The sequence below is a fragment of the Leishmania mexicana genome, chromosome 20, assembly GCF_000234665.1.
Source record: "Leishmania mexicana MHOM/GT/2001/U1103 complete genome, chromosome 20".
In the NCBI taxonomy this organism is placed as follows: Eukaryota; Euglenozoa; class Kinetoplastea; order Trypanosomatida; family Trypanosomatidae; genus Leishmania; species Leishmania mexicana.
This window is the reverse complement of record NC_018324.1, coordinates 1366808-1390341: the sequence shown is the minus strand read 5'-3', so window position 1 is coordinate 1390341 and position 23534 is coordinate 1366808. Positions and strand designations below refer to the sequence as shown.

Below are 23534 nucleotides of genomic sequence, written 5' to 3'. Positions count from 1 at the left end.
CAGATGTGGTCAAACGATACGCGGAAAAGGGCCAGCGCGCGATTGTAGACGCAAAGCTATACACATTCATGGAAGCTCTGGCGTGGGGCGTATAACACATTTGTATCGCGTGTAGATCCAAAACTCTATTGAAGCAAAACTCCCCGCGAAGGTGCATTACTAGAATGCAGAACGTGATCATCATAGTTTTTATAAGCGGTACTATGAGATTTACATATCCTGTTAAATCATAAATGCTGGTTTATGCTAAGACCTGAGGATCAAACGTATTTACAGCGACTGGGATTTTTTCACTTTCTCACGAAGTACCACTTTCCTTCCTTTTTCTGACATCTTCCTGTGCGGTGAACTGATTTATTTTTCGTTTCTGGCGCATTTCTTTAGGATTCTCGTGCCCGTGATGTTGCAAGGACTCCTGTGTCTGCTGCTCCTTACCACCTCTGCATTTGCCTATCCAATCGTAGTGGTACCGGTGGACTGGGCTAACGTCCCGACCAGCACACCAGATGCTCGTAATTTGAACTCTCCTTATTTAGGGGAGTGTGTTTGCGACGTTACTCGAGGTATTTGTGATTCTTTCTGTTGTTGTGATGAGGATTGCGACGCCAGTGCTCGAGCAGCGTTCTCCTACTGCCTCCCTGAAAAGTACAGCTCTCCATATTTAGATTATTGCTACCCAAAGGACCGAGCCACTTCTCTGAAGCGAATCAACAGAAAAGATGCAACTTACATCGAAAAGAAATTGCAAGGCTACAACGCCGTCTGCGTTATTAGGACAAATCATCCCAGCGAGCTCTACCGGTATTTCAGAGTGCCTACAGATGTTCGACAGCCTTTGCTTCCCACCACCCCCACAGAACCGGTTACCGTCAGTCAGCCATACGGGGTAGGCGATCCTTTGAAAATGGTGAAATACGTGGTAATCAGCGGAAGTCCTTCGTATCGCCGTGTAGCTCCGTTCCAACTGCCGACCACTATGAGCGATGGCTCGTGCAGCGCCATCGGGCGAAATGTCGGTTTTTTGGATTCCATCAAAGGCACCTCATGTACGTTAAATGGCGCTCAAATATGCTTGCTGTTTCCAGTAGCAAAGTACCAGAACCTCTTTCTACAGGCTACGCTGAGATATAACAGCAGTGTTCCTGAATTTGTGCCCGTGACGCTGAATCTTCACGACTCATCCGGTGTGCTACTGGACAGTCTCGATCCCACCTTTGTTCCCGCGACAAGCACTTACGCAACAATTTCTGACGCCAAGACGTGCAACAACGCAATTATTGACCTTGAAGCACATTTTTCCTACTCTTCAAATGAAAGCGGAAAACTGATAGAGGCAGTCCTTAACGTTACTCTGGGTAGCGTTGGGCTAATGCAATACGTTGCATTATCTTTCGAGGCCGCCTTCACCAGCGAAAATGCAACTGTGCCGAGGAATATTTTTGCAGCAACTCCGGGGTATCTCTCTGGTGACAAAATTCGTTCTGGAACTTTAGTCAACCAGGGCGAGAAGAGTGCTATCCTGGAGCGAGAAAGTGGATTTGTAGTGCCAGCTGGTGGCAGGCTGTGCGGCAGTAATCAGTGGAAACGAGCTAGTTTCCTGCATTCTATCATCAGCAGTGGGTGTCTAGTTTTGATGAACGAATCTGAACTGCAAGACATTTGTAGCACTGGGACTGGGCACCTCCTTGCTGCCCTGATCAACGTCACTGTCGATGGTATTCCCACCATTCTGGATCAAATAGGTGTTACTAATGATGCTCTCACAAACGACACAACGAGCTGGATTTCTATCAGTGGGTTATCAAATGCCCTCACTCCCTCCAGTGGTACCTACAACGCGTACAGTCGTCAGTGCAGCAACATTACGGTGGGCCTACATTACCAGTTTGTGGTGGCGCGTGCCGGTGCCGAGTATAATCCACAAGACATCATAGTCGGTGCGTTTGCTTCACCCATTATTGGAACCTTTCAAATATGGAATGAGACAAATTTCAACGGAGATGCACTTTCTTATCAGCAGCTCACCTTCAAAGTGAGCTTCTCACGATATGACCCCAACTCACAGGCAACTATTATGCACAGGATTGTCGCGCCCCCAATTCTGCCACCTCTTGATGACAGTATCTTCTACCCGTTCCGCAGTTCACATCCGGTGTGAAGTGAGTTTGTCCTCATAGAATCCTTTCCCTTTCGCTACAGGCAACCGCAAATGAAAAGCTAGCCAGGTTTAGTACTATCATGTTGTGCACTTGCTTTGTATGCGACTCGCCAAAAAAAAAATAGTGCGCTGATTTTCAGCGGCAAGTAGAGCCGCAAGTTTCTATTAATTACTGTGACGAAATGAAGGTGCTGCCCTTATCCAGCAAACCGATACCTTTTTGTTCTTCAGCGTGTCCGTTCTCTGCCATGGAAGATGAGGTCACGCTCACCCCATCCCCAGCCTGGCACAGGCCCCACCAGCGTGGTGCAGAGCAGCTGTGTACAGAAGTGTTACAGCAACGCGCAGCCCCAGTTATCGGAGCACGGCGGCTGCCGCACAGTCTACCCAGCCCGCCCCGCAGGTAGCCTCACAGCCGCTCCCCCATCATGCCGGTCGCCACCTGGTGCATCCCCCTCGGCGTGGCTCATACCCCGCACCAGTGGGCGGTGAGGGCCGGGTGGGATGCGTCGGAATCACGGTGGCACCTCGCCTGTCACATGAATGGCCCGAGCACGTTGGCTGTCGCGGAGCGCTCCGAAGCCATGCTATCCAGGACCTGACTGCCGGTGTCAGTAGCGGTGAATCGCACTGGCTTCCCCTCGCCGTAGGTGCTCGGCCCTTTCACCACGAGAAGTGGCTCGGCATTTGGCAGGGGGATCGAAAGGGGAGGAGGCTGCTTGGCTTCCCTCCACACAGAGTGGGGGCGCTGGACCCTGGATACCATGCTGAGGTGTCTCCCGCCATCAGGGATCCCGCAGCTGAATACGGTAAAATGCTTGAATACTGACTGATTCTACTCATGTGACTTATCCTTCTCCTGTTTTGTTTCTATGTTCTCAGTAGCTTTCGAGTCGTTTTGCTATGTTGTGCACAGGCCCGAGGCGGGCTGTGTTTCATAACGCACCGTCAGTTTACCCTTTCACCAAACCGTTCCATGACACTCCCTATGACCAGGATCGCGGGCGCTTTGACAAGACAAAGAACATTCTACGAGAGAACAAATGGCCTGCGTGGATGGACCACGGCGCCGATGGAACGGGGTTCGGCATTGGGCTGAATCGCACACACCCACTCTCTAAACTTCGTGGCAACCTTCGAAGAAACCCTAGCGAAGTCCCGCGTGTGCTCAATATGATGATTCAGGGTGTGTGGCACAAAAGCGGTAACAAGCTGTATTTTCGAGGCGGCAAGCCGCCGAATCCCAGCACTCATCCGTATCTTACTGGTGAACCATGCCCAGTGTACGGATGGAAAATAACAGACCCGGGAGTGATTAGGGAGTTCAATCTTCCACAGCCGGAGAAGGACAAAACAAGGTACAAGCCGTACGTTGCGCTGCAGGAGCGCAAGATCATGGGCATGCAGGCCCCCATGAAAGAGCAAAGTGTTGTGCCTACCTCAGCAGAGAGCACTGATTCGAAGCCGTTGATGAAGCGCCTCTTTTTCTGGAAGTGAGAATCTCTGCCTCGTCGTTGAGGCTAATACGCTACGTATCACACATTTGTAGGCTGGGTGCAGCCCCCCCCCCTCCAACACACACACACACACCAAAAAAAGGTCACAAATGCATATGGCACACTGCCCCAATGCTCTGTCGACGTCCGCCTCGGAGAGGAATAGGAAGCGGTGCTTTAGAAAGTGACCACTCCTGTTTGTGTAGTATCTCTAATCGGCTCTTTGGCAGCGCTCAGTTGGTCTTCCTTCGTTCTCACCGTTCAGCTCTCCAGTGGGTATTTTGCCATCCACTACTTTTCTTCTCGTCCTCTCCACGTCCTCCTAAAGAAAAAGTATCGCGATCGTTTCTGCACTTTTCCGGAAGAAATGCCCTTGTGACTGTACACGGCGGGACCAAACAGAAGGAAAGGCCTCTGCTTAGGTTGATTGTCACAATAGCACATTGTTCTACTGGACAAGATAAACTCTGGAAGCATGCAGGAAATCATCGACACAGTGAACCGCTACACGCTGCGAAGCGCAGCCTTTCGGGATAAGCCCACTCCAGGCTCTGCGGCGCGACAGTTTCTCTGCTCACTGCTGCTGCATCGACAGCTGGATTCTATCCGACTATCCTCGATAGCACATTACATGTTCTCGACAGAGGCGCTCATCGCTGTCTCGCGTGATGGCATTCAGACCATCAGCTGCGAAGGCAACACATTGTGGCCCATATGTACGATTCCAAACGGACTAACAAGCGAGATTTCCGGTGTGGCAGTGACACCTGAGGGTACGCTTGTCTGCAGTTCCAATGGCATCTGCTACCTTGAAGGCGGAAGTCTGGGAGTGACGGAGGATTGTGTTTCCAGCAGCTACGCGCAAAACGTACTTTGTATCTCGTGCACACCTGACGGCAAGTACATCGCAACCGGTGGTGGTACGGCCATGGTCACCGTGTGGACATCCGATTTGAAGCCCCTTCACCATTTCGCAGGCCACACAGACTGGGTTCGCTTCGTCAAATTCGCACGCGGCAGGTCACCTGCGCTGCAGCTTTTCAGCACGGGCGACGACGGGGTGATATGCCAGTGGGATGTGCTCGCCGGCTCCCTTATCTCGCGGGTCGACTACTCACTAGGAGAGAGCATTCAGCTCTTCGAGGTAAGCTACTACAGTGGCCTCATTGCCATCTCCAGCGGAACGTCGCTCATTGCCCTATACCGCCCCCGGTCAGATAACACCACTCGCGCCGTCGGGGAGGATGTCCTTCGCCTGGAGCCGATGGCGCTTATCACGGGTGCCCACGATTACACCCCCACAGCTGGAAAGTTCACGGATGACTCTCAGTGGCTTGCCAGCGCATCTGAGGATGAGACCATTGCTCTCACATATGTCCCTGACCCGCAAACGTGCTTTGTGTGCAAAGAGTTCGTCACCCGTCGCCGCTGCTTCTCTTTCATGAACATTTTCAACTCCATCTGCATTTTGGCTGCTCCGCCTGTTTCATCTGTGATTGTTATTGCCGCCTGCTCGAGTGACGGCACTGTGGTGCAGTGGGTGGTTGATCCCCGTACAAACAGAGCGAGCTACACAAAGAAACTGCAACTTCACTTGGGCTCTTTTTTAGGCATGGACTTGATCCCCGGTGACGACCTAAACAACCTGTTGTGGTGAAGCGCGGATAGTAAACGTGACTCCAGCTGGCGGTCTCGCTTTTTCTCCGTGTAGCCGCACTTTCGTCCTCATGCCCTTTTCGCCTCTCGTGATGCACCCCCTTCGTCGCCAATCCCTCTACTGCTGCTTTGGCCGTTCACGTAACACCAACACTGAAAGAGTAGAAGCACCTCGTGCAACGCGCAGTGCGACTGATATCCTTCGCGACATCTTTGACAAGATTGCACCTCATGGATTGTCCAAATGCAGGCTGATATGCGTCCGTCATGTTCGCACGCAACGCCTTTTCACTTGGATCCCAATCTTGCGGATTCCCCCCCTCCCCCACCTCACCTCACCTCACCCCCATTTGTCTTCATCCTGCACGTACCACCACCACTCTCCCTTTCCTCAACCCTTTCTTTTCTCCCCCTCTAAAAAAACGGAAGATACATTACCCCGTCGCCTGTATATCTTCCCTCATCATCAAACGCCCTTCTCCCCCATGTGTAGCAGATGGCGCTTGTGATATCGGACGAAGCCACACGGGAGGCCGAGAGAATTCTTGCCTGCAGCAACAGCTTCGAGATTCTCGAGCTGAATCCTAGCAACTGCACAAAAGAGATGGTGCTGAAGCAGTACGAGACGAAGGCGTCGCTCTTCAAAGGGCTGTTCCGAAACAAACTGGCAATGCAGGCGAAAGCCAAACTTGGCAACGCCAAAGTGCGTCTTGCAGACACGCAACTGCGAGAGAAGGAGATAGCAGCTCTCAAGGTGCTGCAGATCGATGCCCACAAAGACTATGCTGAGCTGCAGGCGTTAGAGGTTCGCACGCGCGTCCTGGAGATGCGGGCCGCCACCGTTCAAGGCGAGGTGGCGTAGAGACTCATCACGACTGCAACACAAGCTCTTCTATCCCTCTGTAGAAAGAAAAAAAAACGAAAATGTTTACAGGATAGCGGGCGAAAGGTAGCCGAGGCAACCCCCTTTTTGTATGTTTTCTCTGTACAACCTCGTGATGAAATGGAGTGTCGCTGCGCAACAGCGAAGCTGCCCTCGCCAAACCTCGACCTATCCTTGGCTGTTTTATCATATGAAACCTCTCTCATTCCGCGCTGCGAGCACCGCTGCTATTTCGGCTTTACCTTTGCCTCACATCCACCGTCTGGGTTTCCTGTGACGTTGCATGCGTTTACCTTCACCGCCTTGGCACGCAACATTGCCACCTTCTTTGGTGCCTCAACGCTACACAGTTGACATCTTTGCTTCTCTCTCACGACTCGCACAGACTACTTCATTTTGAGTGCCCCAGCCGTTTGCTGCTTTACCCCTTTTTCGATTGGTGAGTTGAAGGTAATGCACCGCGTTTTTCTCGTGGGCTCCTCTGAAGCAATGGCGACGACGACCTCGACGGACTCCAACGTGAACTGCAATCATGGAGTGTGGAATTCTGCCACGCTCACCTGCGACTGCGATGCTGGCTGGAACACGGACTGGTTAAACCAAGACGTGCTCGGCGGCAACTATGATTATTGCAACAGTCAAGCGTCAACGCAGCCACCTAGTAACTCCACCGACGGCACTACATTCTTCTTGGCAGACAAGAGTATCCTGGTCATCATCGTGGCCCTTGCTGTTGCGTTGGCTGCGTTGTGCGGGATAGTTGCATTCTGCTGCTACCGGAAGAGACGACGACGTGCCAAGGAAGAGGCGAAGGGGGCGGAGGCCCTGGCAGCAGCCGCAAATGAGAAAGCTCGGCGACAAGAAGAGCTGCAACTACAGCAGATGCAGATGCAGGCGCAGGAGGAGGCAGCACTCCAACAACAGCTGTTGGCCGCGCAGTTGGAGGCGCAGCGCCAAAATCAAGCACTGCTGAACCATCTCGTGAACATGAGTACCATGTCAGCCGCCCCGAACTCACAGTTCTCGGCATCATCGCGACATCATCGGCGGCACTGGCATGAGATGCTTCCGCGACATCAGGGCGAGGTAGACTACGCGTGCGACGCCAACTATGAGGCCGGCAACTCGTTCTCAGAAACCTTTGACGGATGGGGTTCACCGGAGTCGTTCGTGCAGTGCCCTAGCTCCTACCGCCGCGGCGCCCCGCTGTCGACTACAGACGGCTACGACAATTACTCCGAGATTTTGCCCTCGTACTACCCGGCTACGACAACGGAGGCACCGCAAAGAGAAGCGCAATCTCCTCCTCCGTATGCGCAACTCTCCTTTCTCCATCCACCATTCTGAGACCGTGCTGACGTCCTCTTCCCCGTTGCGCACAAAAGGCTTTTGTCTGCTGGGTACTTCGCTGCTTTTATTGCCTCAGCCTGCTGCGCTTCTTCTTTGCTTCCGTCTCCTTTCTTCCCACGTCACCTTTCATGTGCGACTCAGCCCACTATTTTTTTTTTTTCGCTTAGTTTAGTCTCTGCCAAGAAAGCTGTGCAGGTGTTACCGCAGTGCTGCATCGTGTTTCGACGGCACCGGTGACCTTCTTTTCTTTTTTTTTGGTTTGCCAGAGCTGAGCCTGGAAAGCACCCAAAGAGCCTACTGAATGATGCTGTCTGCTGATGGCTCATCTTTATTCTTATTCGGTTGCGGGATCCCTGATGGCGGGAGACACCTCAGCATGGTATCCAGGGTCCAGCGCCCCCACTCTGTGTGGAAGGAAGCCAAGCAGCCTCCTCCCCTTTCGATCCCCCTGCCAAATGCCGAGCCACTTCTCGTGGTGAAAGGGCCGAGCACCTACGGCGAGGGGAAGCCAGTGCGATTCACCGCTACTGACACCGGCAGTCAGGTCCTGGATAGCATGGCTTCGGAGCGCTCCGCGACAGCCAACGTGCTCGGGCCATTCATGTGACAGGCGAGGTGCCACCGTGATTCCGACGCATCCCACCCGGCCCTCACCGCCCACTGGTGCGGGGTATGAGCCACGCCGAGGGGGATGCACCAGGTGGCGACCGGCATGATGGGGGAGCGGCTGTGAGGCTACCTGCGGGGCGGGCTGGGTAGACTGTGCGGCAGCCGCCGTGCTCCGATAACTGGGGCTGCGCGTTGCTGTAACACTTCTGTACACAGCTGCTCTGCACCACGCTGGTGGGGCCTGTGCCAGGCTGGGGATGGGGTGAGCGTGACCTCATCTTCCATGACAGAGAACGGACAGGTCAAAAAGCAAGTAATAAAAAAAAGGAACTGCTCTGCGCCTTTTCTTCTGCTCCTCTTTCGTTTCATATGGATTCGGTTTTGTCCAGATTGTATTCGACCTACCTCCAACTGTTTTTCTTTTATTTAATTATTATTGCGTTGTGTGCGTATCCTGAACCTCTGTTTTCGTGTGCACAGTGCCCTTTTCGTTTTACGTCGTAGTGTCTCTTCCCCTGATTCTGGTGTCGCGCGGTGCTGGACGCTGAGAGGGGATGGCTTGTCGGCTTGGTGTGTGTATTCGTTCGTATTTCACTCTTTGCGGAGCTGCGACGTGGTAGAAAAACCACCCACCCACCAGATGTTCTTTCGTTTGTGGGTGGGTGAGTGCCCCCCCCCTCTTTTGATTGTGCAGCGGGTCTTTGCTGCCATCCTGCGGGGCATACGCAGTGTCCAGGAGACGCCACTACCGTGGCGCATGCGCACGCCAGTATGGGTATCTTTGCCGCCTTTCAACTGCTGCTAAGAGTGCTTTGCTTTTTTTTTATATTTGACTTGTCTCGCGGTCGTCCTGCGACGCTTCTGCGTCCGCACCTCCGGTTTCTCTGTTACTCCTCCTTTCCCACCACATACGCCATAATTCTGTTTTGCACACGTATGCACGCATACGTGGTGCTTTTTGGTGATGGACCGCTGCCCCTCACCCCTACACATGCTAGTTCGATGGTTCGTGACATGGCGTCGTTCTGCTGCCGTTCTTTTTTTTTTTCGCGTGTTTGCGTATTCGTTAGTGTGTGTGTGTGTGTGTGGATGTGTCGCCCTTTCTTTATCCTTTTTTGCTTCTTCATCTACACGCACGCAAACCAGCCGCAGGCGCCCACTGTCTTCTTTTCGGTTTCACGTTTCTAGCACGCCGTTCCCTTTCTTGTACCTCCGCATTCTTTTGCAGTTTCTTCTGTATTCTTTCTTTTTTTTTCGTGCTTCCCTTTTCCCCCTCTCAGGTCTGGTCGTGATTTGTGTGTGCTTTGACTGGGTGGTTGGTGCGTAAAGCTGCTCCGTTGCGTAATTCCCCTTTACATGTGTGTCGCAAGTACAATCGGCGACAGCCCGCGTGGAAGGAATGACAGATAGCAACAAGAAAAGAAGTGCATGCAGGAGGATTCAAAGCGCCGATTGCTCCGTGAAGCTCCGTCGTTCTCTGTGCCCAAGACACCTGGTAGCATTGGCTGCTTGCTGGAATACGGGCAAGATGCCTTTTTTTTGGGGGGGGGGGCAGGCGTTCGCAGATCTTGCCTGCACGTGACATTGCACGAGAGATGAGGACGCTGAGCTGCACCTCTCTTCTTCTCTCTCACTCCACGGTTGAAACAGCGCAAAGAGTGCACAGGTGTACATCTCTGTGCGCCTGACCCTCTGCCCAGCCACTCCTTTCTCTGCCCCTTGCCCTCTGCCCTACTCTCGCTCTCTTGTTCTTTGCCTGCGTTCGTGCACACCCATCTCATCGAAGTCAGCTCTTTCTCTGTCGCAACCCTGCTCTCTCGCATCAAAGACTCTGTTTGGAATCGTACACGACGCACCCACCGTCCAAGCATCCCCCCGCCACTACTCTCTTTTCAGTGTAGTTACTACGTGTCTTACGCTCCTTTTCTTCCCCCTACTAAACACCTTTCTCGCAGCCATGCAGCAGAGCCTCATCCCCGGCCACAACAACAACCGCCACCTGACCTACGAAGAGGTCGAGAACAACATCGGTGGGCTGCCGGTGACGGACAACCGCATCCAGGACCTGTTCGACTCTCTGGACGTGGACCACAGCGGCGCCGTTTCGGTGGAGGTGGTGAAGAGATTCTACATGGGTCTCGAGCACTACGGTGTGGACCTCTCTGATAAGGAGCTTGACGAAATGGTGCGCAAGCATGCCGCGACGCACGAGGAATCCCTGAACTACGAAGAGTTCGCGTGCTTCGTGCTCAGCCTTGCGCAGTGGTAAAAGAGACAAGATGAAGCTTCACGTGCAACAGGCATGAGGAGGGGTGAAGCGGGTGTGGAGAGGCCATGAGCCCGTGTTGGCGGCCGCGTGGGCATGTGCTGGTGTGCTTCTCAGCACTATTATATATATATGCGCATATTGTTTTTTGAAGATTTTTGTACCTTGTCACTTGATGCACATTTGCCGGAGTGGAGCCCCCTCCCCCGCCCGCCCTCATTTTCCCCTTACTCGGTCTGCTTCGCAGGGCCACTCGTCTCCTTCTTTCTATTTCTCATTCCCCCTCGATCCTTCTTTCCATCTGATGTATTCTAGGCGTGCGCTCCTTGCTCTCCTTACCTGCCCTTTCTTGTCCCTATCTTTTTCTCCCCAGCCCTTCCCTCCCTACCCGTCCCCACTCGCTCAAGGCAGAGAAAGAGGACGCAGAGGGTACGTCGTGTCGCATGCCAGTTACCAAACACGCACCTACCCACACCCGCGGCCACCAGATCACACGCTTTTCTCCCCCTGAAGAGCGAAACACACACACACACACACATACGCAAAGCGCATCACCGATCCGTCTTTTCGCTTCTATCATCTGTATATATACACGTACGATGGATAGCGTACTTTTGTCTTGTTTTCCTTCCCTTTTTCTTTTCTTTTTTTCGTGCGTGTGTGTGTCTGCGTCTGTCTGTGTGTGTCTGTGTGTGTATGCATGCGCGTGTGCTTGTTTATTTTTCTCCTTGTGCGATGCTTGTGTCTTCTCCGCCTTTCTTCTCTCTTTCCTTTTCACCGTGTATGTGTCTCGCCTGGAAACGGCGACACAAACACGCACACACACACACACAGCCGCACGGCTCTATAAGTCTATGTATGCGTGTATGCGTTTTGTGTGGGCGAGGGCGAAAGAGTGGGTAGAGTGGGTGAAGGTACCGTATCGGCGCGAGATGAAAAAAAACACAAAAAAGAAGCAAAACACACACACACACACACACGCGGAAAGCGGGAATAGGACAGGTGGTGCTTACGTATGTCAAACTCTTGCGCTACTGTGTTTCTGTGTGCTGCGTCGTAAGTCGGGAACGGTTAGCGAATTGCCCGCTGTACCCAACCGCAGATGCTCCTGGGAGTGGCAGTGCTTTGCACGACGTCCGACTCCGAACCTTTCCCGTCTTACTTTTCTTGTGCATCAGACACACGTGTGGCGAAAGGCCTGTGAGTAGTCCCCTTCTCCTTCCCTCCTTCCAACGCGTCTCTCTCATGTCTGCACAAACGCAAGTACTTCGGTGCTACAGCACTACATCAACGCACCACTCTCGTCTTCTCCCTACGTCTACTGTACTCTCCCTCCTTCCCCCGCCTCTCCATCTCTTTCACTTTCGCCCTTGCCTTGCCTCCCCTCCCCTCTCTGCGTGTCCTTCTTTGCTCACCCCTTTCATGACAGGTTGCTACTCTTCTGCCACTGCAGCGCGCATCTTCTTGCCCTCTACTTGGCCTCGTGCGCGCGCAGTCGCTTATCTCGCTCGCAAGTGAGGTACGCAGTGCATTTTTATCGCGTCCCTCTGTGATGTGGCTGCAGGGCCTCAACGCTGTCGCCAATCCTGCCGTACCTGATTTTACTCCCCTCTACGGGTGCTTGCGGCTGTCTTGTCTCTGCCCCCACCCCCCTCCCTGACACACGCACACGCACACAAAGTGTAGAGAGAGGCTCCAGGCTGCCTCTCGCGGCATCTGTGGTCTTGAGATCGCCTCTGTCAGTTCTCTTCTATATACATACATATACGTACATATACACAAGCATATATATATATATATATATATACATTGCTTTTCGGTAATGCGGCTCGTGAGGATGGAATGCACCGACACTCTGCTTCTCATTGCGTCTTACTTGACGAAGAGGGAACTCATGGCGCTGAGCGGAGTCTCGCATTTGTGTTGGAAGATCGTCAGCGACTCGTTCATATCGTATGAAGAGAAGAGGTACTTGGTGTGGCCATGCCTGAAAGACAACTACGTCGAGCTTGCTCCACCTAGTCAGATTTTGGCTCTCGGTGTTCTGGAGAGGGAGCAGAGGCTTCTGGTGCTCGTGCGCAGCGGCACAGACACATCTAACATCGACGAAATGGAATGCTACCTGTACACGCAGCTGGTGGACGACAATGGGGACTTGGTAGAGCATCAAAAGGAGCTTCCTGCGTGTTTTGCCTTCCCATCCTCGCTCGTGCACTTTAGCGGGAATCGGTTCCTCCTGTGCAAAACGCGCGAAGGGGATTTGCACGTGTTTGACTGCCTCATCGAGGCCATGATTGAGGTGCCGGTCGGGACAGACGGGTTTTACGCGTCTCCAGACGGCGATCACTTTCTACTCGACTACAATCGCCACGTTTTCTTCTGCACCGCCAGCGTTCACATTGCGTGCTGGTGGGAAATGACCCGAGTCGACCCCAAGCAGCATGGGGGCACCTACAGCGCAGCGTCGAACCAGCTGCCGTCCGCCCTCGTAGCGACCCACCTGCGCGCGCAAATTGTGCCGTTGCCTGATCCCTTCAGCAGCTGCAGTGAGAGCACTAGCGGCAGCACTCTTGCTCACATGGATACGACCCACCCGGCGCTACCCTTGCACTTTTACCTGGGCACCAGCAGCGCCGCCTGGCGAACGTTTTGGATGGGCAGCAGCTCTGCTCTGTGCGCCAATGAGGACGGTGTGCGTCTGCTCAAGACCAGTAACTGCCCTGAAATGGTGGCGGAACGACTGACCTCTCTTTCGTCCTCGTGCTCGGACTTTGTGGACAGCAGCTGCGGAGACGTTTACGGCAGCCCATGCGAGGATCGTGACGAGTACGCCGTGATGAACTGCCGAGAGGTACGACTGCACACGGTGAGCTACTGGCCAAAGCGGCGGCCGACAACTGAGTTGCGGGCCATCGATCTGAATGCCATTGTCCCGAGTTGCGTAACCATCAAGAGCGTCCGCATCGCCGTGAGCCGCGTCACGTACCTCGTCTACATGCAGCACCAAGACCTTGACAGGATGCTGCTGCTCTCCTCCGATCTCACGCTGACGAGGTGGATTTCGATTGGGCGTCCGTCATGCTATGTGCTGTGGCGTCAGCAGGTATCGCTCGTCACAGCGAGCCTCTCGGATGGCGCTGGCGACAACTTCCATCCGCTCGTGGAGGCGGTGGAGGGCGGACTCGGCTGCGTTTACACGTTTGGGATGCGACTGCCCGAAGTCTCGTCTACAGCCGCGGCGGATCCGTTTGTGACGACCGTCAAGGTCACCTCAGCCGTGGACGGTGGAGTTGGCCCAGCGGGAGCAGGCTGCTTCTTGATGCTACCGCAGTCCTTCACAGGCGTAGAGGTGCTCTCTTGGATGGCGTTCGGTGTCGTGTCCTCCTCGCTGCTGTGGACGGTATCAGCGCTGTGCTACAATGGCTGGTGGTTGCACTTGCAGCTTCTCATTCGGGGGAGGGTGGCCTAGTCCTACTGTCTTCGGCTCGTTTGTGCGCGTGTCTCCGTTTTTGCTGCGGCAAAGAGGGGTCAGTAACGGCATTGGGCGAGACAAGATCATTGGATGGGGGAATGGGAGAAGGGGAAGTGAAAGGGAAAGGGCTGTGTGGAGACGCCGAGAAGCGGCGTACTTGCAGTGTCTGAAATATCGCTCTCCGTTCACACTCACACACACACACATGCAGGCAATCATTGGGAAATGCCGGATGAATGCGTCCACATATACAATCCGGCACGGCTTACATTGCAATGCAGTCGTGTGCGAGGCGATTTCCCTGCCTGCGCTCTCGCAGCGTTTCGTTTCTTTCCGTTCTTGTTTGGTCACCTTCCGTTTCTTTCGCACTCTCTCTTCTGTCCGACACGTCACCCCTGCTTTCCTTTGTGATAAAATAGTTCACTTCGTACGTTGCGTGTGCTCGAACATCTTTTTGCTCTGCGCGCGTGTGTTTGTGTGTTTCTCTTTACATTGTCCCGACTCCGTCCTCCCCGTCTGCTGTGGCTTTGATGCTGACGAGAGTTCCCTCGCCACTGCCGTACTCCCTCCTGCTTCTCTCCATTTGTGTGTTTCTGGTCGAGCGGCGACTCACGGGCTTCCCCTGGTCTCTTCATCTCCGTCCACCACCACCCACTCCGTTCCTCTTTTTGTTTGCACTCGGGTGTGAGAGCCATGTTCCTGTGGGCTCCTCTGCTGCCAGCGCATGTTGTTGCACCTCCCCTTCCCTCCTCAGGCATGTTCATATACCCCGTGAGGATGCATATAAAGGGTGCACGACCGGTGATCGACTTCCCTCTTTTCATTTTATGTTTGACCTCGTACTTCCGCTTATCTTCTGTTCATGTCTGACTTTCCTTTCTCACTTTAGCCCCCCTCCCCTCCTCCCTGTGGCGTGCGGAGTTGCGGATGCATGATGGGTGATGTTGATGCTGTGTGTCGACAGAGGGGACGCACTAACGTGCATTTAACACGGACACCAAAGGCATCCACTGCTGTAATCACCTGCGGAGAGAGGCAAGAACGCTGTTTGTGCTGAGTGATGACATGTGATGCGTAGTATCCTCTTTTCTGTCTTTCGTATAAAACATTTTACCGAATATCGCCGCTGCGTCTCGCATGTGAGAGAGGTTGGCTGTGAGTACAGAACTGATACGCTTGACAAGGCGTAGAGGCAGAGACGGGGCGGGGAAGGTGAACTACACACACACACACACGCACGTTCGAGTACGTGAGGAAACCACAAGACACAATACAGAGCTAGGTGTGTCCTCGCCCCGCAAGTGTGTCTGTGTTGGATGGGCTTATACCCCTGGCCGTCCGCCGAATTCGCTCGCCACGCACCTTCTCGTTTTTCTAGCTCTCTTTATCGTTTTTATTCTTTCATTTGTTGTTGTTGTCCCCCACCTCCTTTTTACCGCCTTTTTCAAAGTGTCTGCTTCTGAGAGTACAACAGATGGGTTTCAGCATCGCGCGCACGTGTTTCTCAACCTCCCAGGGCAGCTGGCGGTCGGTCGGTCAGTCTCTGTGTGTGTCACTGTGCGGAAACTATAGATGTGCGCTCCTTTGCCTTTATTTTGTTTTCTGCTTTCCGTTCTCGCTCGCACGCTCTCTCCCAATTCTTCCCGTCTCTCTTTTCTTGGTTGCACCTGCTACGATGTCCGCGTAACCGGATGATTTCTCTGATGAGTCTATTTTTCGCGCAGGAGTTTTGGGGATATCGTGTGGTTTATTCCAGTACTTCCTCCCTCCCTCCCCCTTATGAACAAATAAAAAAAATAGTCGATGGTGCGCCAGAAGGGGGAGGGGGGAGGTGTGTGTGTGCGCGCTTCCACCGCTGCGAAGACCAAACAACACGCTCCAGTGGTTTGGTGAAGTGCTTAGTTCCTCGCTTTTTCTCATAGAGTCGTCATTAAGAGACTACGGTCTACGGTGGAGGTGGCTCATACGCCCTCTTTCCCATGCCCCACTGCATTCTGTGTACGTGTGTGCTTGCATGTATGGTCATTACAGTGAGGACCACTATGCTGGTCCAGGAAAGCTGCATCCCTGCGCACTCCCAATACTCTCTGCTGCCCCTCACGTCTTCTCCATGCTGAGCGACCCATCTTCACATGCTTTTTGAACATGCCACCCCCACACTAGAAGCGGCGGCGCATTTTTTTTGTTCCTGTCGTTGGCACCGTCCACCGCGTCTCCCTCCTCAAGCGAAGAAAAACGAAGCGCTCGCGCGCGCATCCCTCTCCTCTCCCACCCTGACATACATACACCCACAAAGAGAGAGAGCAAACAACAATGAGCGTCGAGAAGACGTTTGAAAAATTCTGTGCAATGAGTGCTCTTCAGCAGCGGCGCGACGGCCTGCTTGTCCCATCTGAGACATCGCACAGTTTTTCCTATTATCAATGGCTGGAGGTGGCGAAGGCAAAGTATGCGGAGAGTCAGCCACCAGCTTCTTCCTCCCAAGGGCAGCAGCGGCCACCAGCAAAGAGGGCCAAGGCGGAAGACGGCGTCAGCGACTCTGGCAACGCACTCGCCGACGGGCTCGCACAGCAGCTCGCCGCGTCTCTCAAAAGCCAGACGGCGTCTGCTAACTCACCAGCCGCTCTCCGCCATGCTGCCCAGGAGGACTTTCCCATGCCGCAGGCTTCAGCGGACATGCTGGCGTTTCTTGCACTGGCCGAGGCAGCCATTCGCTTGACACTCTGGACACCCGAGGACGAACGACTGGCACAACTGGCAGCTTGCCTCCGTCCTAACCTGCGCACGCTGGAGGAACGGCGTATAATTCGCTTCTACTACGGCTGCTTTCCGTCTCTTCAGGTGCTCATGGACCTGCTTTCGTGGCGCATCATTGTACATCGGTGGGAGCGCCTCGCACCCGAGATGCGGCAGGTCGCCGTGGACGGCGTGCTGACGCTGTGCGACTGCTTGGATAGTGTGGCAACGGAGGCGTTGCGTTCTGCTGTGCAAGAGCTTCCTGTGTCTGCAGTTTCCTCTTCCTCCGCAGATACGCTTGAGCTGACAACGCTCGACACATTGGTTAGACACGCGAGTGCCGCCGTGCCGTTTCAGTTTGCGACCTGCCGTGACCTTACGCCACTGTACCCGGAGCCGGTCGGGGTTTTACACGTGCCTGGAGCACCGGCGGCTTCCAGTGAGAGTGTGCTGAGGGACGAGCAGCAGTCACAACCCGCAGATGAGAAACGGGTTGACGATGATGCGGAGGTGCAGCTCGGCGAGCTGCTAGGTGTAACATGCACTCCGACTCGCACCGTGTGCGCATCGGCCGAAGAAGAGTCGCCAACTCGCCGCACGCAGGCAGCACCGGTAGTGGCGCCTCCGTTCCGTTCTATTCTCAAGACCGCACAGCGAACCAGCGGCGGCGCACGCCCCTTCACTGGCGTCACTCAGACCCGTCACGGGATTCCGATGAGAACGGCAAGTGGACATATCGCTTGCATGTCGCAGTACCACGCGCGCTACGCTGACCCGGCGAAACACGCCAGCTCTGAGTGTCCTTATTGTGCCACTTGCCACCTAATGGAGATCATCTTCCGTGGCAACAAGCGCAACTGTGTGTGGGCCCACTGGCCGACTCCACGGAAGATCAGGCTTCACCTGAAGCAGTTCCCGAAAGTGATGAAGCTTGCACAGGAGCGTTTTGCCGCGATGCAGCGTGGCGTGCAGCTGGCGGCGACGGACGAGCTCCCGCTTTGAGCCGTGCCATTGCTCTCCCCCTTTACTACAGGTGCTGGGTTGTTCGTTTTCGCTGACTAGATAGCTGCGATACAATGCAGCGTGCTCCACACAGCTACACAGAAGAAAGAGCAACGCGAAAAAGAAACTTACGCACCTCGGGGACGGAGCCGCCTGCAGCCTCCACTACCCCGAGCGCTGATTTCTCTTCCCCCCTTCCCCTCCATCAGCTTTACATTGGCGGATGAGTCGCGTGAAAGGTAGGAGAGACGGATGCCCCGCTGCATCGAGGTTGTTCCTGTACAACGCCGCCCACACGATATCTTTCCAATCATCCTTGAAGTGTGTCCAGCTTTGCTCTTGGCTGCGCATCAATCCCCGCTGCCACCGTGGCCATGAACTGCGTTCCTCATGTCCTCGAGATTCCCTGACTGACTTTATCCTGTTTTGTCGCCTTTGTCGTCTCCGCGCATGGTGCTCTCTTCCCAGCACCCTCACCCCTCCCTCTTCACGTGATCCCATCATCCAAAGGAGCATTCGAACCAACCACACGCGTTCACATACAACCGCCTCTCTCTGCTCCTCTATTCACGTGATAGCTGGATACCCCGCACCTCCCCCCTCCCTTCCCTCCCCACACACGCACAGGGACACAGAGTCGCTCGAAGAAGAGGAAAACAAAAGAAATGGCGGCACCGTTCGACAAGACGAAAAATGTGGCGCAGTCCATCGATCAGCTGATTGGCCAGACACCGGCGTTGTACCTAAACAAGCTGAACAACACCAAGGCAAAGATTGTGCTCAAGATGGAGTGCGAGAACCCGATGGCGTCCGTGAAGGATCGCCTCGGCTTCTCCATCTACGATAAAGCCGAGGCGGAGGGCAAGCTGATCCCTGGCAAGTCTATCGTGGTCGAGTCGTCCAGTGGAAACACGGGCGTGTCGCTTGCGCACTTGGGTGTGATTCGTGGCTATAAGGTCATCATTACGATGCCCGAATCCATGTCTCTCGAGCGCCGCTGCCTGCTGCGTATCTTCGGCGCCGAGGTAATCCTCACGCCTGCCGCTCTCGGCATGAAGGGTGCCGTGGCCATGGCCAAGAAAATCGTCGCCGCGAACCCCAACGCCGTCTTGGCAGATCAGTTCGCAACCAAGTACAACGCCCTCATACACGAGGAAACCACGGGGCCTGAGATTTGGGAGCAGACGAGCCACAATGTCGACTGCTTCGTAGCCGGCGTCGGAACGGGTGGCACGCTCACAGGTGTGGCGCGGGCGCTCAGGAAGGTGGGCAGTCATGCCCGCATCGTTGCCGTGGAGCCGACGGAGTCGCCTGTGCTGTCGGGTGGAAAACCGGGCCCGCACAAAATTCAGGGCATCGGTCCAGGCTTTGTGCCGGACGTGCTCGACCGCTGCCTCATCGACGAGGTGTTTTGCGTGGCAGGTGATGATGCCATTGAGATGACACTGAAGCTCACACGCAGCGACGGGGTCTTTTGCGGCTTCTCTGGCGGCGCCAACGTTTACGCGGCGCTGAAGATCGCGGAGCGTCCGGAGATGGAGGGCAAGACAATCGTGACGATCATTCCGTCCTTCGGTGAGCGCTACCTCTCCACCGCGCTCTACAGGAGCGTTCGGGACGAGGTGTCTTCCCTGCCCGTCGTCGATGCCTCGGAGCTGCAGGACTAAACTGCCAGCGACCGCGTCGTCACTGCAGCCTTCCTGTGACGCGAATGTGGAGAAGGAAAGGGCCAACGCTGGAGGTCAATACCTGCATAAGCAGGAGGGATGGAGGCAGGGGATACGGTTGCAGTGGGAGTGCGATAGTGGAACCCAATCCATTTCTTGATGCCTTTCAAGCCGCACACCACCGCTGCCTTCGTTGTCTTTGCCACTCCTGTATCTATTTGAAGAGCACGTGCAACAAGCAGAGGGGAGGGAGCGGTGGCCATCGCCGGTGGCCAGGAGGAGGATGCCTCACTTTCTCCTTCATTCTCTTGTCTACCGCTTCCTTTTTTTTGCCGCTTGTGCTCCTCTGCTGCCACCGCCGTCTTAGTGCTTAGCAGGTGTAACAGTCACCATCTCGCGAAGCGTATATTTTATGTGTGCTGGTGGTGATGCGATGAGGAGCTCTTGCCATCCCTCTTTTCTTCTTGCTTTCGTGATCTTCACTTTTCCTCCTTTTATCTGCGGTACTATAACGTCAACTTCCCCCCACCCACCCACCCACACACATCTACCGCACAGAAACACACACACACACACACATACATACATACATACACTGAGAAAGAAAGGAGGGGAGTACATCAGGTGTCTCCTTGTCCCTTGTCCTCCCTCACGTGTTTCCATCAAACTCTATATGCATACAGTTGACGCGGCACACTACGTCTTGTCTCGGGTTGTCCATCTCCACGCGCATGGGCTTACGTGTCTATATATCAGCATGCGCGCTTCTCCTTTCGTGCTTGGTTTCTTTACTTCTCTTTTTCGCCGTGTTCTGCGAGACGTTTTTGTGTGTGGTTTCCTAGTGCTTCCTCCTACCGGTTCCACCGGACTCCCCTCTCTCTATGGTTGTGTGAAACCGTCGCGGAGGTGTTGCCGCATGTTGACACACACACACACTCCCCACGGAGGCTCTGAATGTGAAAAGTTCGTTTCTCGCGGCGTGCGCGCGTAGTGCGGCAGAGTCGACGAAACAGATGAGTAGGTTGGCTCGAGTCGGCGTCGAAGAGATTAACGAGTAGATGGGGGGGAAGGGAAGGTAGTGTGGAGAGGAGGAGAGGAGGGGGGGGGAGGAGGCGAGGCCAGGGCCGCGTGCCCCTTCCTTGTCCATACGCATCGACTGTGACTGCCCTGCTCTGTCTTCTCATCCCTTTCAATGTCCATCGGTGAACGTGCCATTGATTTTTTTGTGTGTGTGGGTGTGCGTGTGTGTGTTCTTTCACTGTTGCATTGCCACTCGTCTCGACAGTGGAAAAAGGGGACACCAATTCCCAACTGGGGACCTTACACAACCGGCAAGGCAGCGACACAGAGAAACGCCAACCCTGGGAGGAGGTGGAGGCGCACGCAAGGCAAATCACGCGCAATAGGAAAGGTACTGTGCTTGTATACACGAGAGGTTTCGAGCCACTCCCAGAGTGGATCCTGCACTAGGACACACGTAAATGCATCTGCGCATGCAGCTGCAACAATAATACGGTTGCTGCTCTTGTACTACCGCCAGGTGTACGGAGGATGCAGTGAGTTTGCAGCATGCGAGCTTTACGCCGCAGCGTGCATCGTCATGGTGCCGTTCCTCGTCTTTGACCTACACTACTGTATGAACACAGCTACATGAGATCACCGACAGCAACTAGTGCTTCCGTAGCGACGTCTCTCTCTCTTCGCACCTTTCATGGCGTGCACTGCTTCGCTTTGCCATCGTTTCCGTCTCCGCGTCTCCTACTCACCCCTCCCCCTTGTTGTACCCTGTTTTATGATCTTGTAGATGGTCAAATGGAACAGGTGCACCGGCACAAAAAAAAAGAGAGACTGCTCCTCCGCGCGTATCCGTGCGTGTGCGTGCATCTGTTCGGTTTCGTGAGCGCACGCCGTTTTGGTCACCGCAGAGACAAACAAACGTAGAGAAACAGGCGGTCCGTCCGTTATAATTTGACACACACACACACACACAAACACACGATCTCTCACATCCTTTTTCTGTTCACCCTCATTTGGAGAGGTCTTCGCAACACGTGGCGCGCCGCAGCAACAGCACACAAGTGGTACCCTCTCGGCAGGTGCGCGTGCGTGCGGTTTCTTTTCCTGTTTTTCTGACGGTGTTACCCCCACCCTCCCCCCGCCTCTTGTCTTCTCTTTTTCCCTTTGCACGTGCCGGGCCCATACACTGAGGCACCCGCAGAAGCTGGTAAAGGAAGAGAAGCTTGTTGGCCACGGCAGTGCTCCGTCACTCGACAGTCCGTTTCTCGTGAAGCGGCCAGCCGTGGCGCGTGGGGGTGCGAGTGTGTGCGGTGGAAGAAGTGGATAACGGTGGCGCCGCAGTCTTCTCTTTTGTTGAATAGATAGCAGCTCACGCGCAAAACTCTCTTCCACGGGAGCGACTGTGCGTCGGTGTAGAGGCCATTGAACAAGACACACAGGATCGAAGCAACAGCACGTAGCCATGCACTTCTCTCAATACCCTCTCCGGCTGACGGACCTGGAGCGGCAGAAGCTGCAGCTCATAGTGGCGGCACTGAAAGTGAGTGAGTATACGGATGATGTCGATGACTTCATGCGCCCTTATGGGAAGGAGGGCCGTATGGAAGTGGCTATGCGCGAGTTCATCGACATCGTTGTCGGACTCGCGATTGCCTCGGATGCCATTCCACGTTCCGTGAAGAACTCTTTCCTCGCAGGGGAGGTTAAGGTGGCCACGGTCGTGCCGCTGCTGGAAGACCTCTTTGAGATTATGCGCCGCCACAAACGCCTGAACCCCTTCAGTCACCGCGGAGAGTTTGGCAAGCTAATGATGATGCTGCAGGATGTGCAGAAGCAGTCTATTCAGCGCGCTCTTGCCATTCAAAGCACGCTCGTCATACCGGTGCGGACCGTGGAGGCGGCCCTCTCTAGTATCCACTGCGAGACCCTCGCTGACGACGAGGTCGTCCGCACTGATTATCTGAAACGGAAGGGGGCTGAGAAGCAGGCTGGCATGCAGAGCCTCATCGAACGCTACGGGAAAGGCGATGGGCACAGGAAGGAGGTCATCGAGCACTGCCTGCGCAGCATTGACGATGTGTATTCGTTCATTCAGTTCAACACGCGGCCGCTTCGTACCTTGCGGCGCTGGTTGAGCCGCGACTTTGAGTCTCTTCCATCGGACGACGTCTATAGCATCTCCATTCGCCACGGCCGCGGCGGTGCCTGCTTTACGCACAGCCACGCGACGCACTGTCAGTACGTCGCCGAGTCGCTGCTGCTGTGGGAAAACGTGCAAAAGAATATTTTGAATCTGTGGGAGGCCGCCGAGGACGACATGCTCGTGGAGGGGCAGGGTCAATACGTCGTATCGAACACCGGGCAGGGGTTTCACCGCATGTGCTCGGCACCGAGGAGCTACGGGGTCATGTCTCGCCTCGTGCGCGACACGGAGCAGCGCATGGGTGGATGGGTTGGTATAAAGGTAATTCACCTCGGCGATCGCGACGTGCCGAACCCTCTGGTGTTCATCGACAAGTACACCGTCATCCCTCGGCTGGTAAAACCGGTTGTGCAGACGCTGCATGCGCTGCGCTACGTCTTCCACGAGGAGGACGAGGAAGAGGAAGGGCAGCCGCAGGTGGCGCACGAGTACGATAACTACCCCGGTCTTCGAAACCTGCTGCGTTCCAAGTATCATAGCTACGCCGAGTTGATGATGATGATCCTGAGCGACTTCTTCAAGCACGCCTTTGACGGTTCTGGCGACGACGGCGGCAGTTGTATCGACGGAAGGCTTACATCCGCGTGGAACTGGTGCCATCAGCTGCACAAGAAGAAGTACTACGACGCGTTCGTGTTGACAGGCTTTGCGGGGTTCGATTGAACCCTCCCCCCTTCCACCTCGCTTTGCGTGATGGACGTGTGCTGCAACGCCGACGACCAAGTTATAGTTGCTGTCCCCCGTGTGTGCGCTTTCTAAAACGTTCACGTGTATCTCACTCGCTGTTCTCACTTGTTCCTTGTCTCCACTGGCTCCCTCCCACGGATGAACTTAAGGTTGTGCGCTTTCTCTGGGGCTTGTTGCATGCTGTTATCTGTTTCCGTGTGGTGCGTGTGTCTTTTTCTCTCTGTATAGTGAGGCGCCCGTCCCGTCCTCTTCCGTTTCGCGGTTGCTTCCATCGACTGGCACGTTGAACGAAAGGCGAAGCTGTACTCCACAGCTTCCAGCAACAACAGTAA

The 23534-nt window shown here is 54.6% G+C and overlaps 10 protein-coding genes across 10 annotated transcripts; all 10 read left to right on the top strand.

Annotated features, from left to right (window-relative positions):
• Positions 1 to 400: 400 nt before the first annotated feature.
• On the top strand, positions 401 to 2158 carry LMXM_36_3657 (conserved hypothetical protein; the record flags this gene model as incomplete). The annotated part of the gene is made up of 1 exon (XM_003874671.1): positions 401 to 2158. One exon carries the CDS (start codon positions 401 to 403, stop codon positions 2156 to 2158), a length of 1758 nt encoding a protein of 585 aa, XP_003874720.1.
• Positions 2159 to 3061: 903 nt separating this feature from the next.
• Positions 3062 to 3655, top strand: LMXM_36_3653 (conserved hypothetical protein; the record flags this gene model as incomplete). Its single annotated transcript, XM_003874670.1, has 1 exon — positions 3062 to 3655. One exon carries the CDS (start codon positions 3062 to 3064, stop codon positions 3653 to 3655), a length of 594 nt encoding a protein of 197 aa, XP_003874719.1.
• Positions 3656 to 4129: 474 nt separating this feature from the next.
• On the top strand, positions 4130 to 5311 carry LMXM_36_3650 (conserved hypothetical protein; the record flags this gene model as incomplete). The annotated part of the gene is made up of 1 exon (XM_003874669.1): positions 4130 to 5311. The coding sequence occupies one exon, from the start codon at positions 4130 to 4132 to the stop codon at positions 5309 to 5311; it is 1182 nt and encodes a 393-aa protein (XP_003874718.1).
• A 495-nt stretch (positions 5312 to 5806) lies between these two features.
• Positions 5807 to 6172, top strand: LMXM_36_3640 (conserved hypothetical protein; the record flags this gene model as incomplete). The annotated part of the gene is made up of 1 exon (XM_003874668.1): positions 5807 to 6172. The coding sequence occupies one exon, from the start codon at positions 5807 to 5809 to the stop codon at positions 6170 to 6172; it is 366 nt and encodes a 121-aa protein (XP_003874717.1).
• A 474-nt stretch (positions 6173 to 6646) lies between these two features.
• On the top strand, positions 6647 to 7540 carry LMXM_36_3630 (hypothetical protein, unknown function; the record flags this gene model as incomplete). Its single annotated transcript, XM_003874667.1, has 1 exon — positions 6647 to 7540. The coding sequence occupies one exon, from the start codon at positions 6647 to 6649 to the stop codon at positions 7538 to 7540; it is 894 nt and encodes a 297-aa protein (XP_003874716.1).
• A 2569-nt stretch (positions 7541 to 10109) lies between these two features.
• Positions 10110 to 10421, top strand: LMXM_36_3620 (conserved hypothetical protein; the record flags this gene model as incomplete). The annotated part of the gene is made up of 1 exon (XM_003874666.1): positions 10110 to 10421. The coding sequence occupies one exon, from the start codon at positions 10110 to 10112 to the stop codon at positions 10419 to 10421; it is 312 nt and encodes a 103-aa protein (XP_003874715.1).
• A 1834-nt stretch (positions 10422 to 12255) lies between these two features.
• LMXM_36_3610 (hypothetical protein, unknown function) lies at positions 12256 to 13887 on the top strand (the record flags this gene model as incomplete). The annotated part of the gene is made up of 1 exon (XM_003874665.1): positions 12256 to 13887. One exon carries the CDS (start codon positions 12256 to 12258, stop codon positions 13885 to 13887), a length of 1632 nt encoding a protein of 543 aa, XP_003874714.1.
• Positions 13888 to 16203: 2316 nt separating this feature from the next.
• Positions 16204 to 17628, top strand: LMXM_36_3600 (conserved hypothetical protein; the record flags this gene model as incomplete). The annotated part of the gene is made up of 1 exon (XM_003874664.1): positions 16204 to 17628. One exon carries the CDS (start codon positions 16204 to 16206, stop codon positions 17626 to 17628), a length of 1425 nt encoding a protein of 474 aa, XP_003874713.1.
• A 665-nt stretch (positions 17629 to 18293) lies between these two features.
• LMXM_36_3590 (putative cysteine synthase) lies at positions 18294 to 19295 on the top strand (the record flags this gene model as incomplete). Its single annotated transcript, XM_003874663.1, has 1 exon — positions 18294 to 19295. The coding sequence occupies one exon, from the start codon at positions 18294 to 18296 to the stop codon at positions 19293 to 19295; it is 1002 nt and encodes a 333-aa protein (XP_003874712.1).
• Positions 19296 to 21774: 2479 nt separating this feature from the next.
• Positions 21775 to 23178, top strand: LMXM_36_3580 (conserved hypothetical protein; the record flags this gene model as incomplete). The annotated part of the gene is made up of 1 exon (XM_003874662.1): positions 21775 to 23178. One exon carries the CDS (start codon positions 21775 to 21777, stop codon positions 23176 to 23178), a length of 1404 nt encoding a protein of 467 aa, XP_003874711.1.
• Positions 23179 to 23534: the final 356 nt, after the last annotated feature.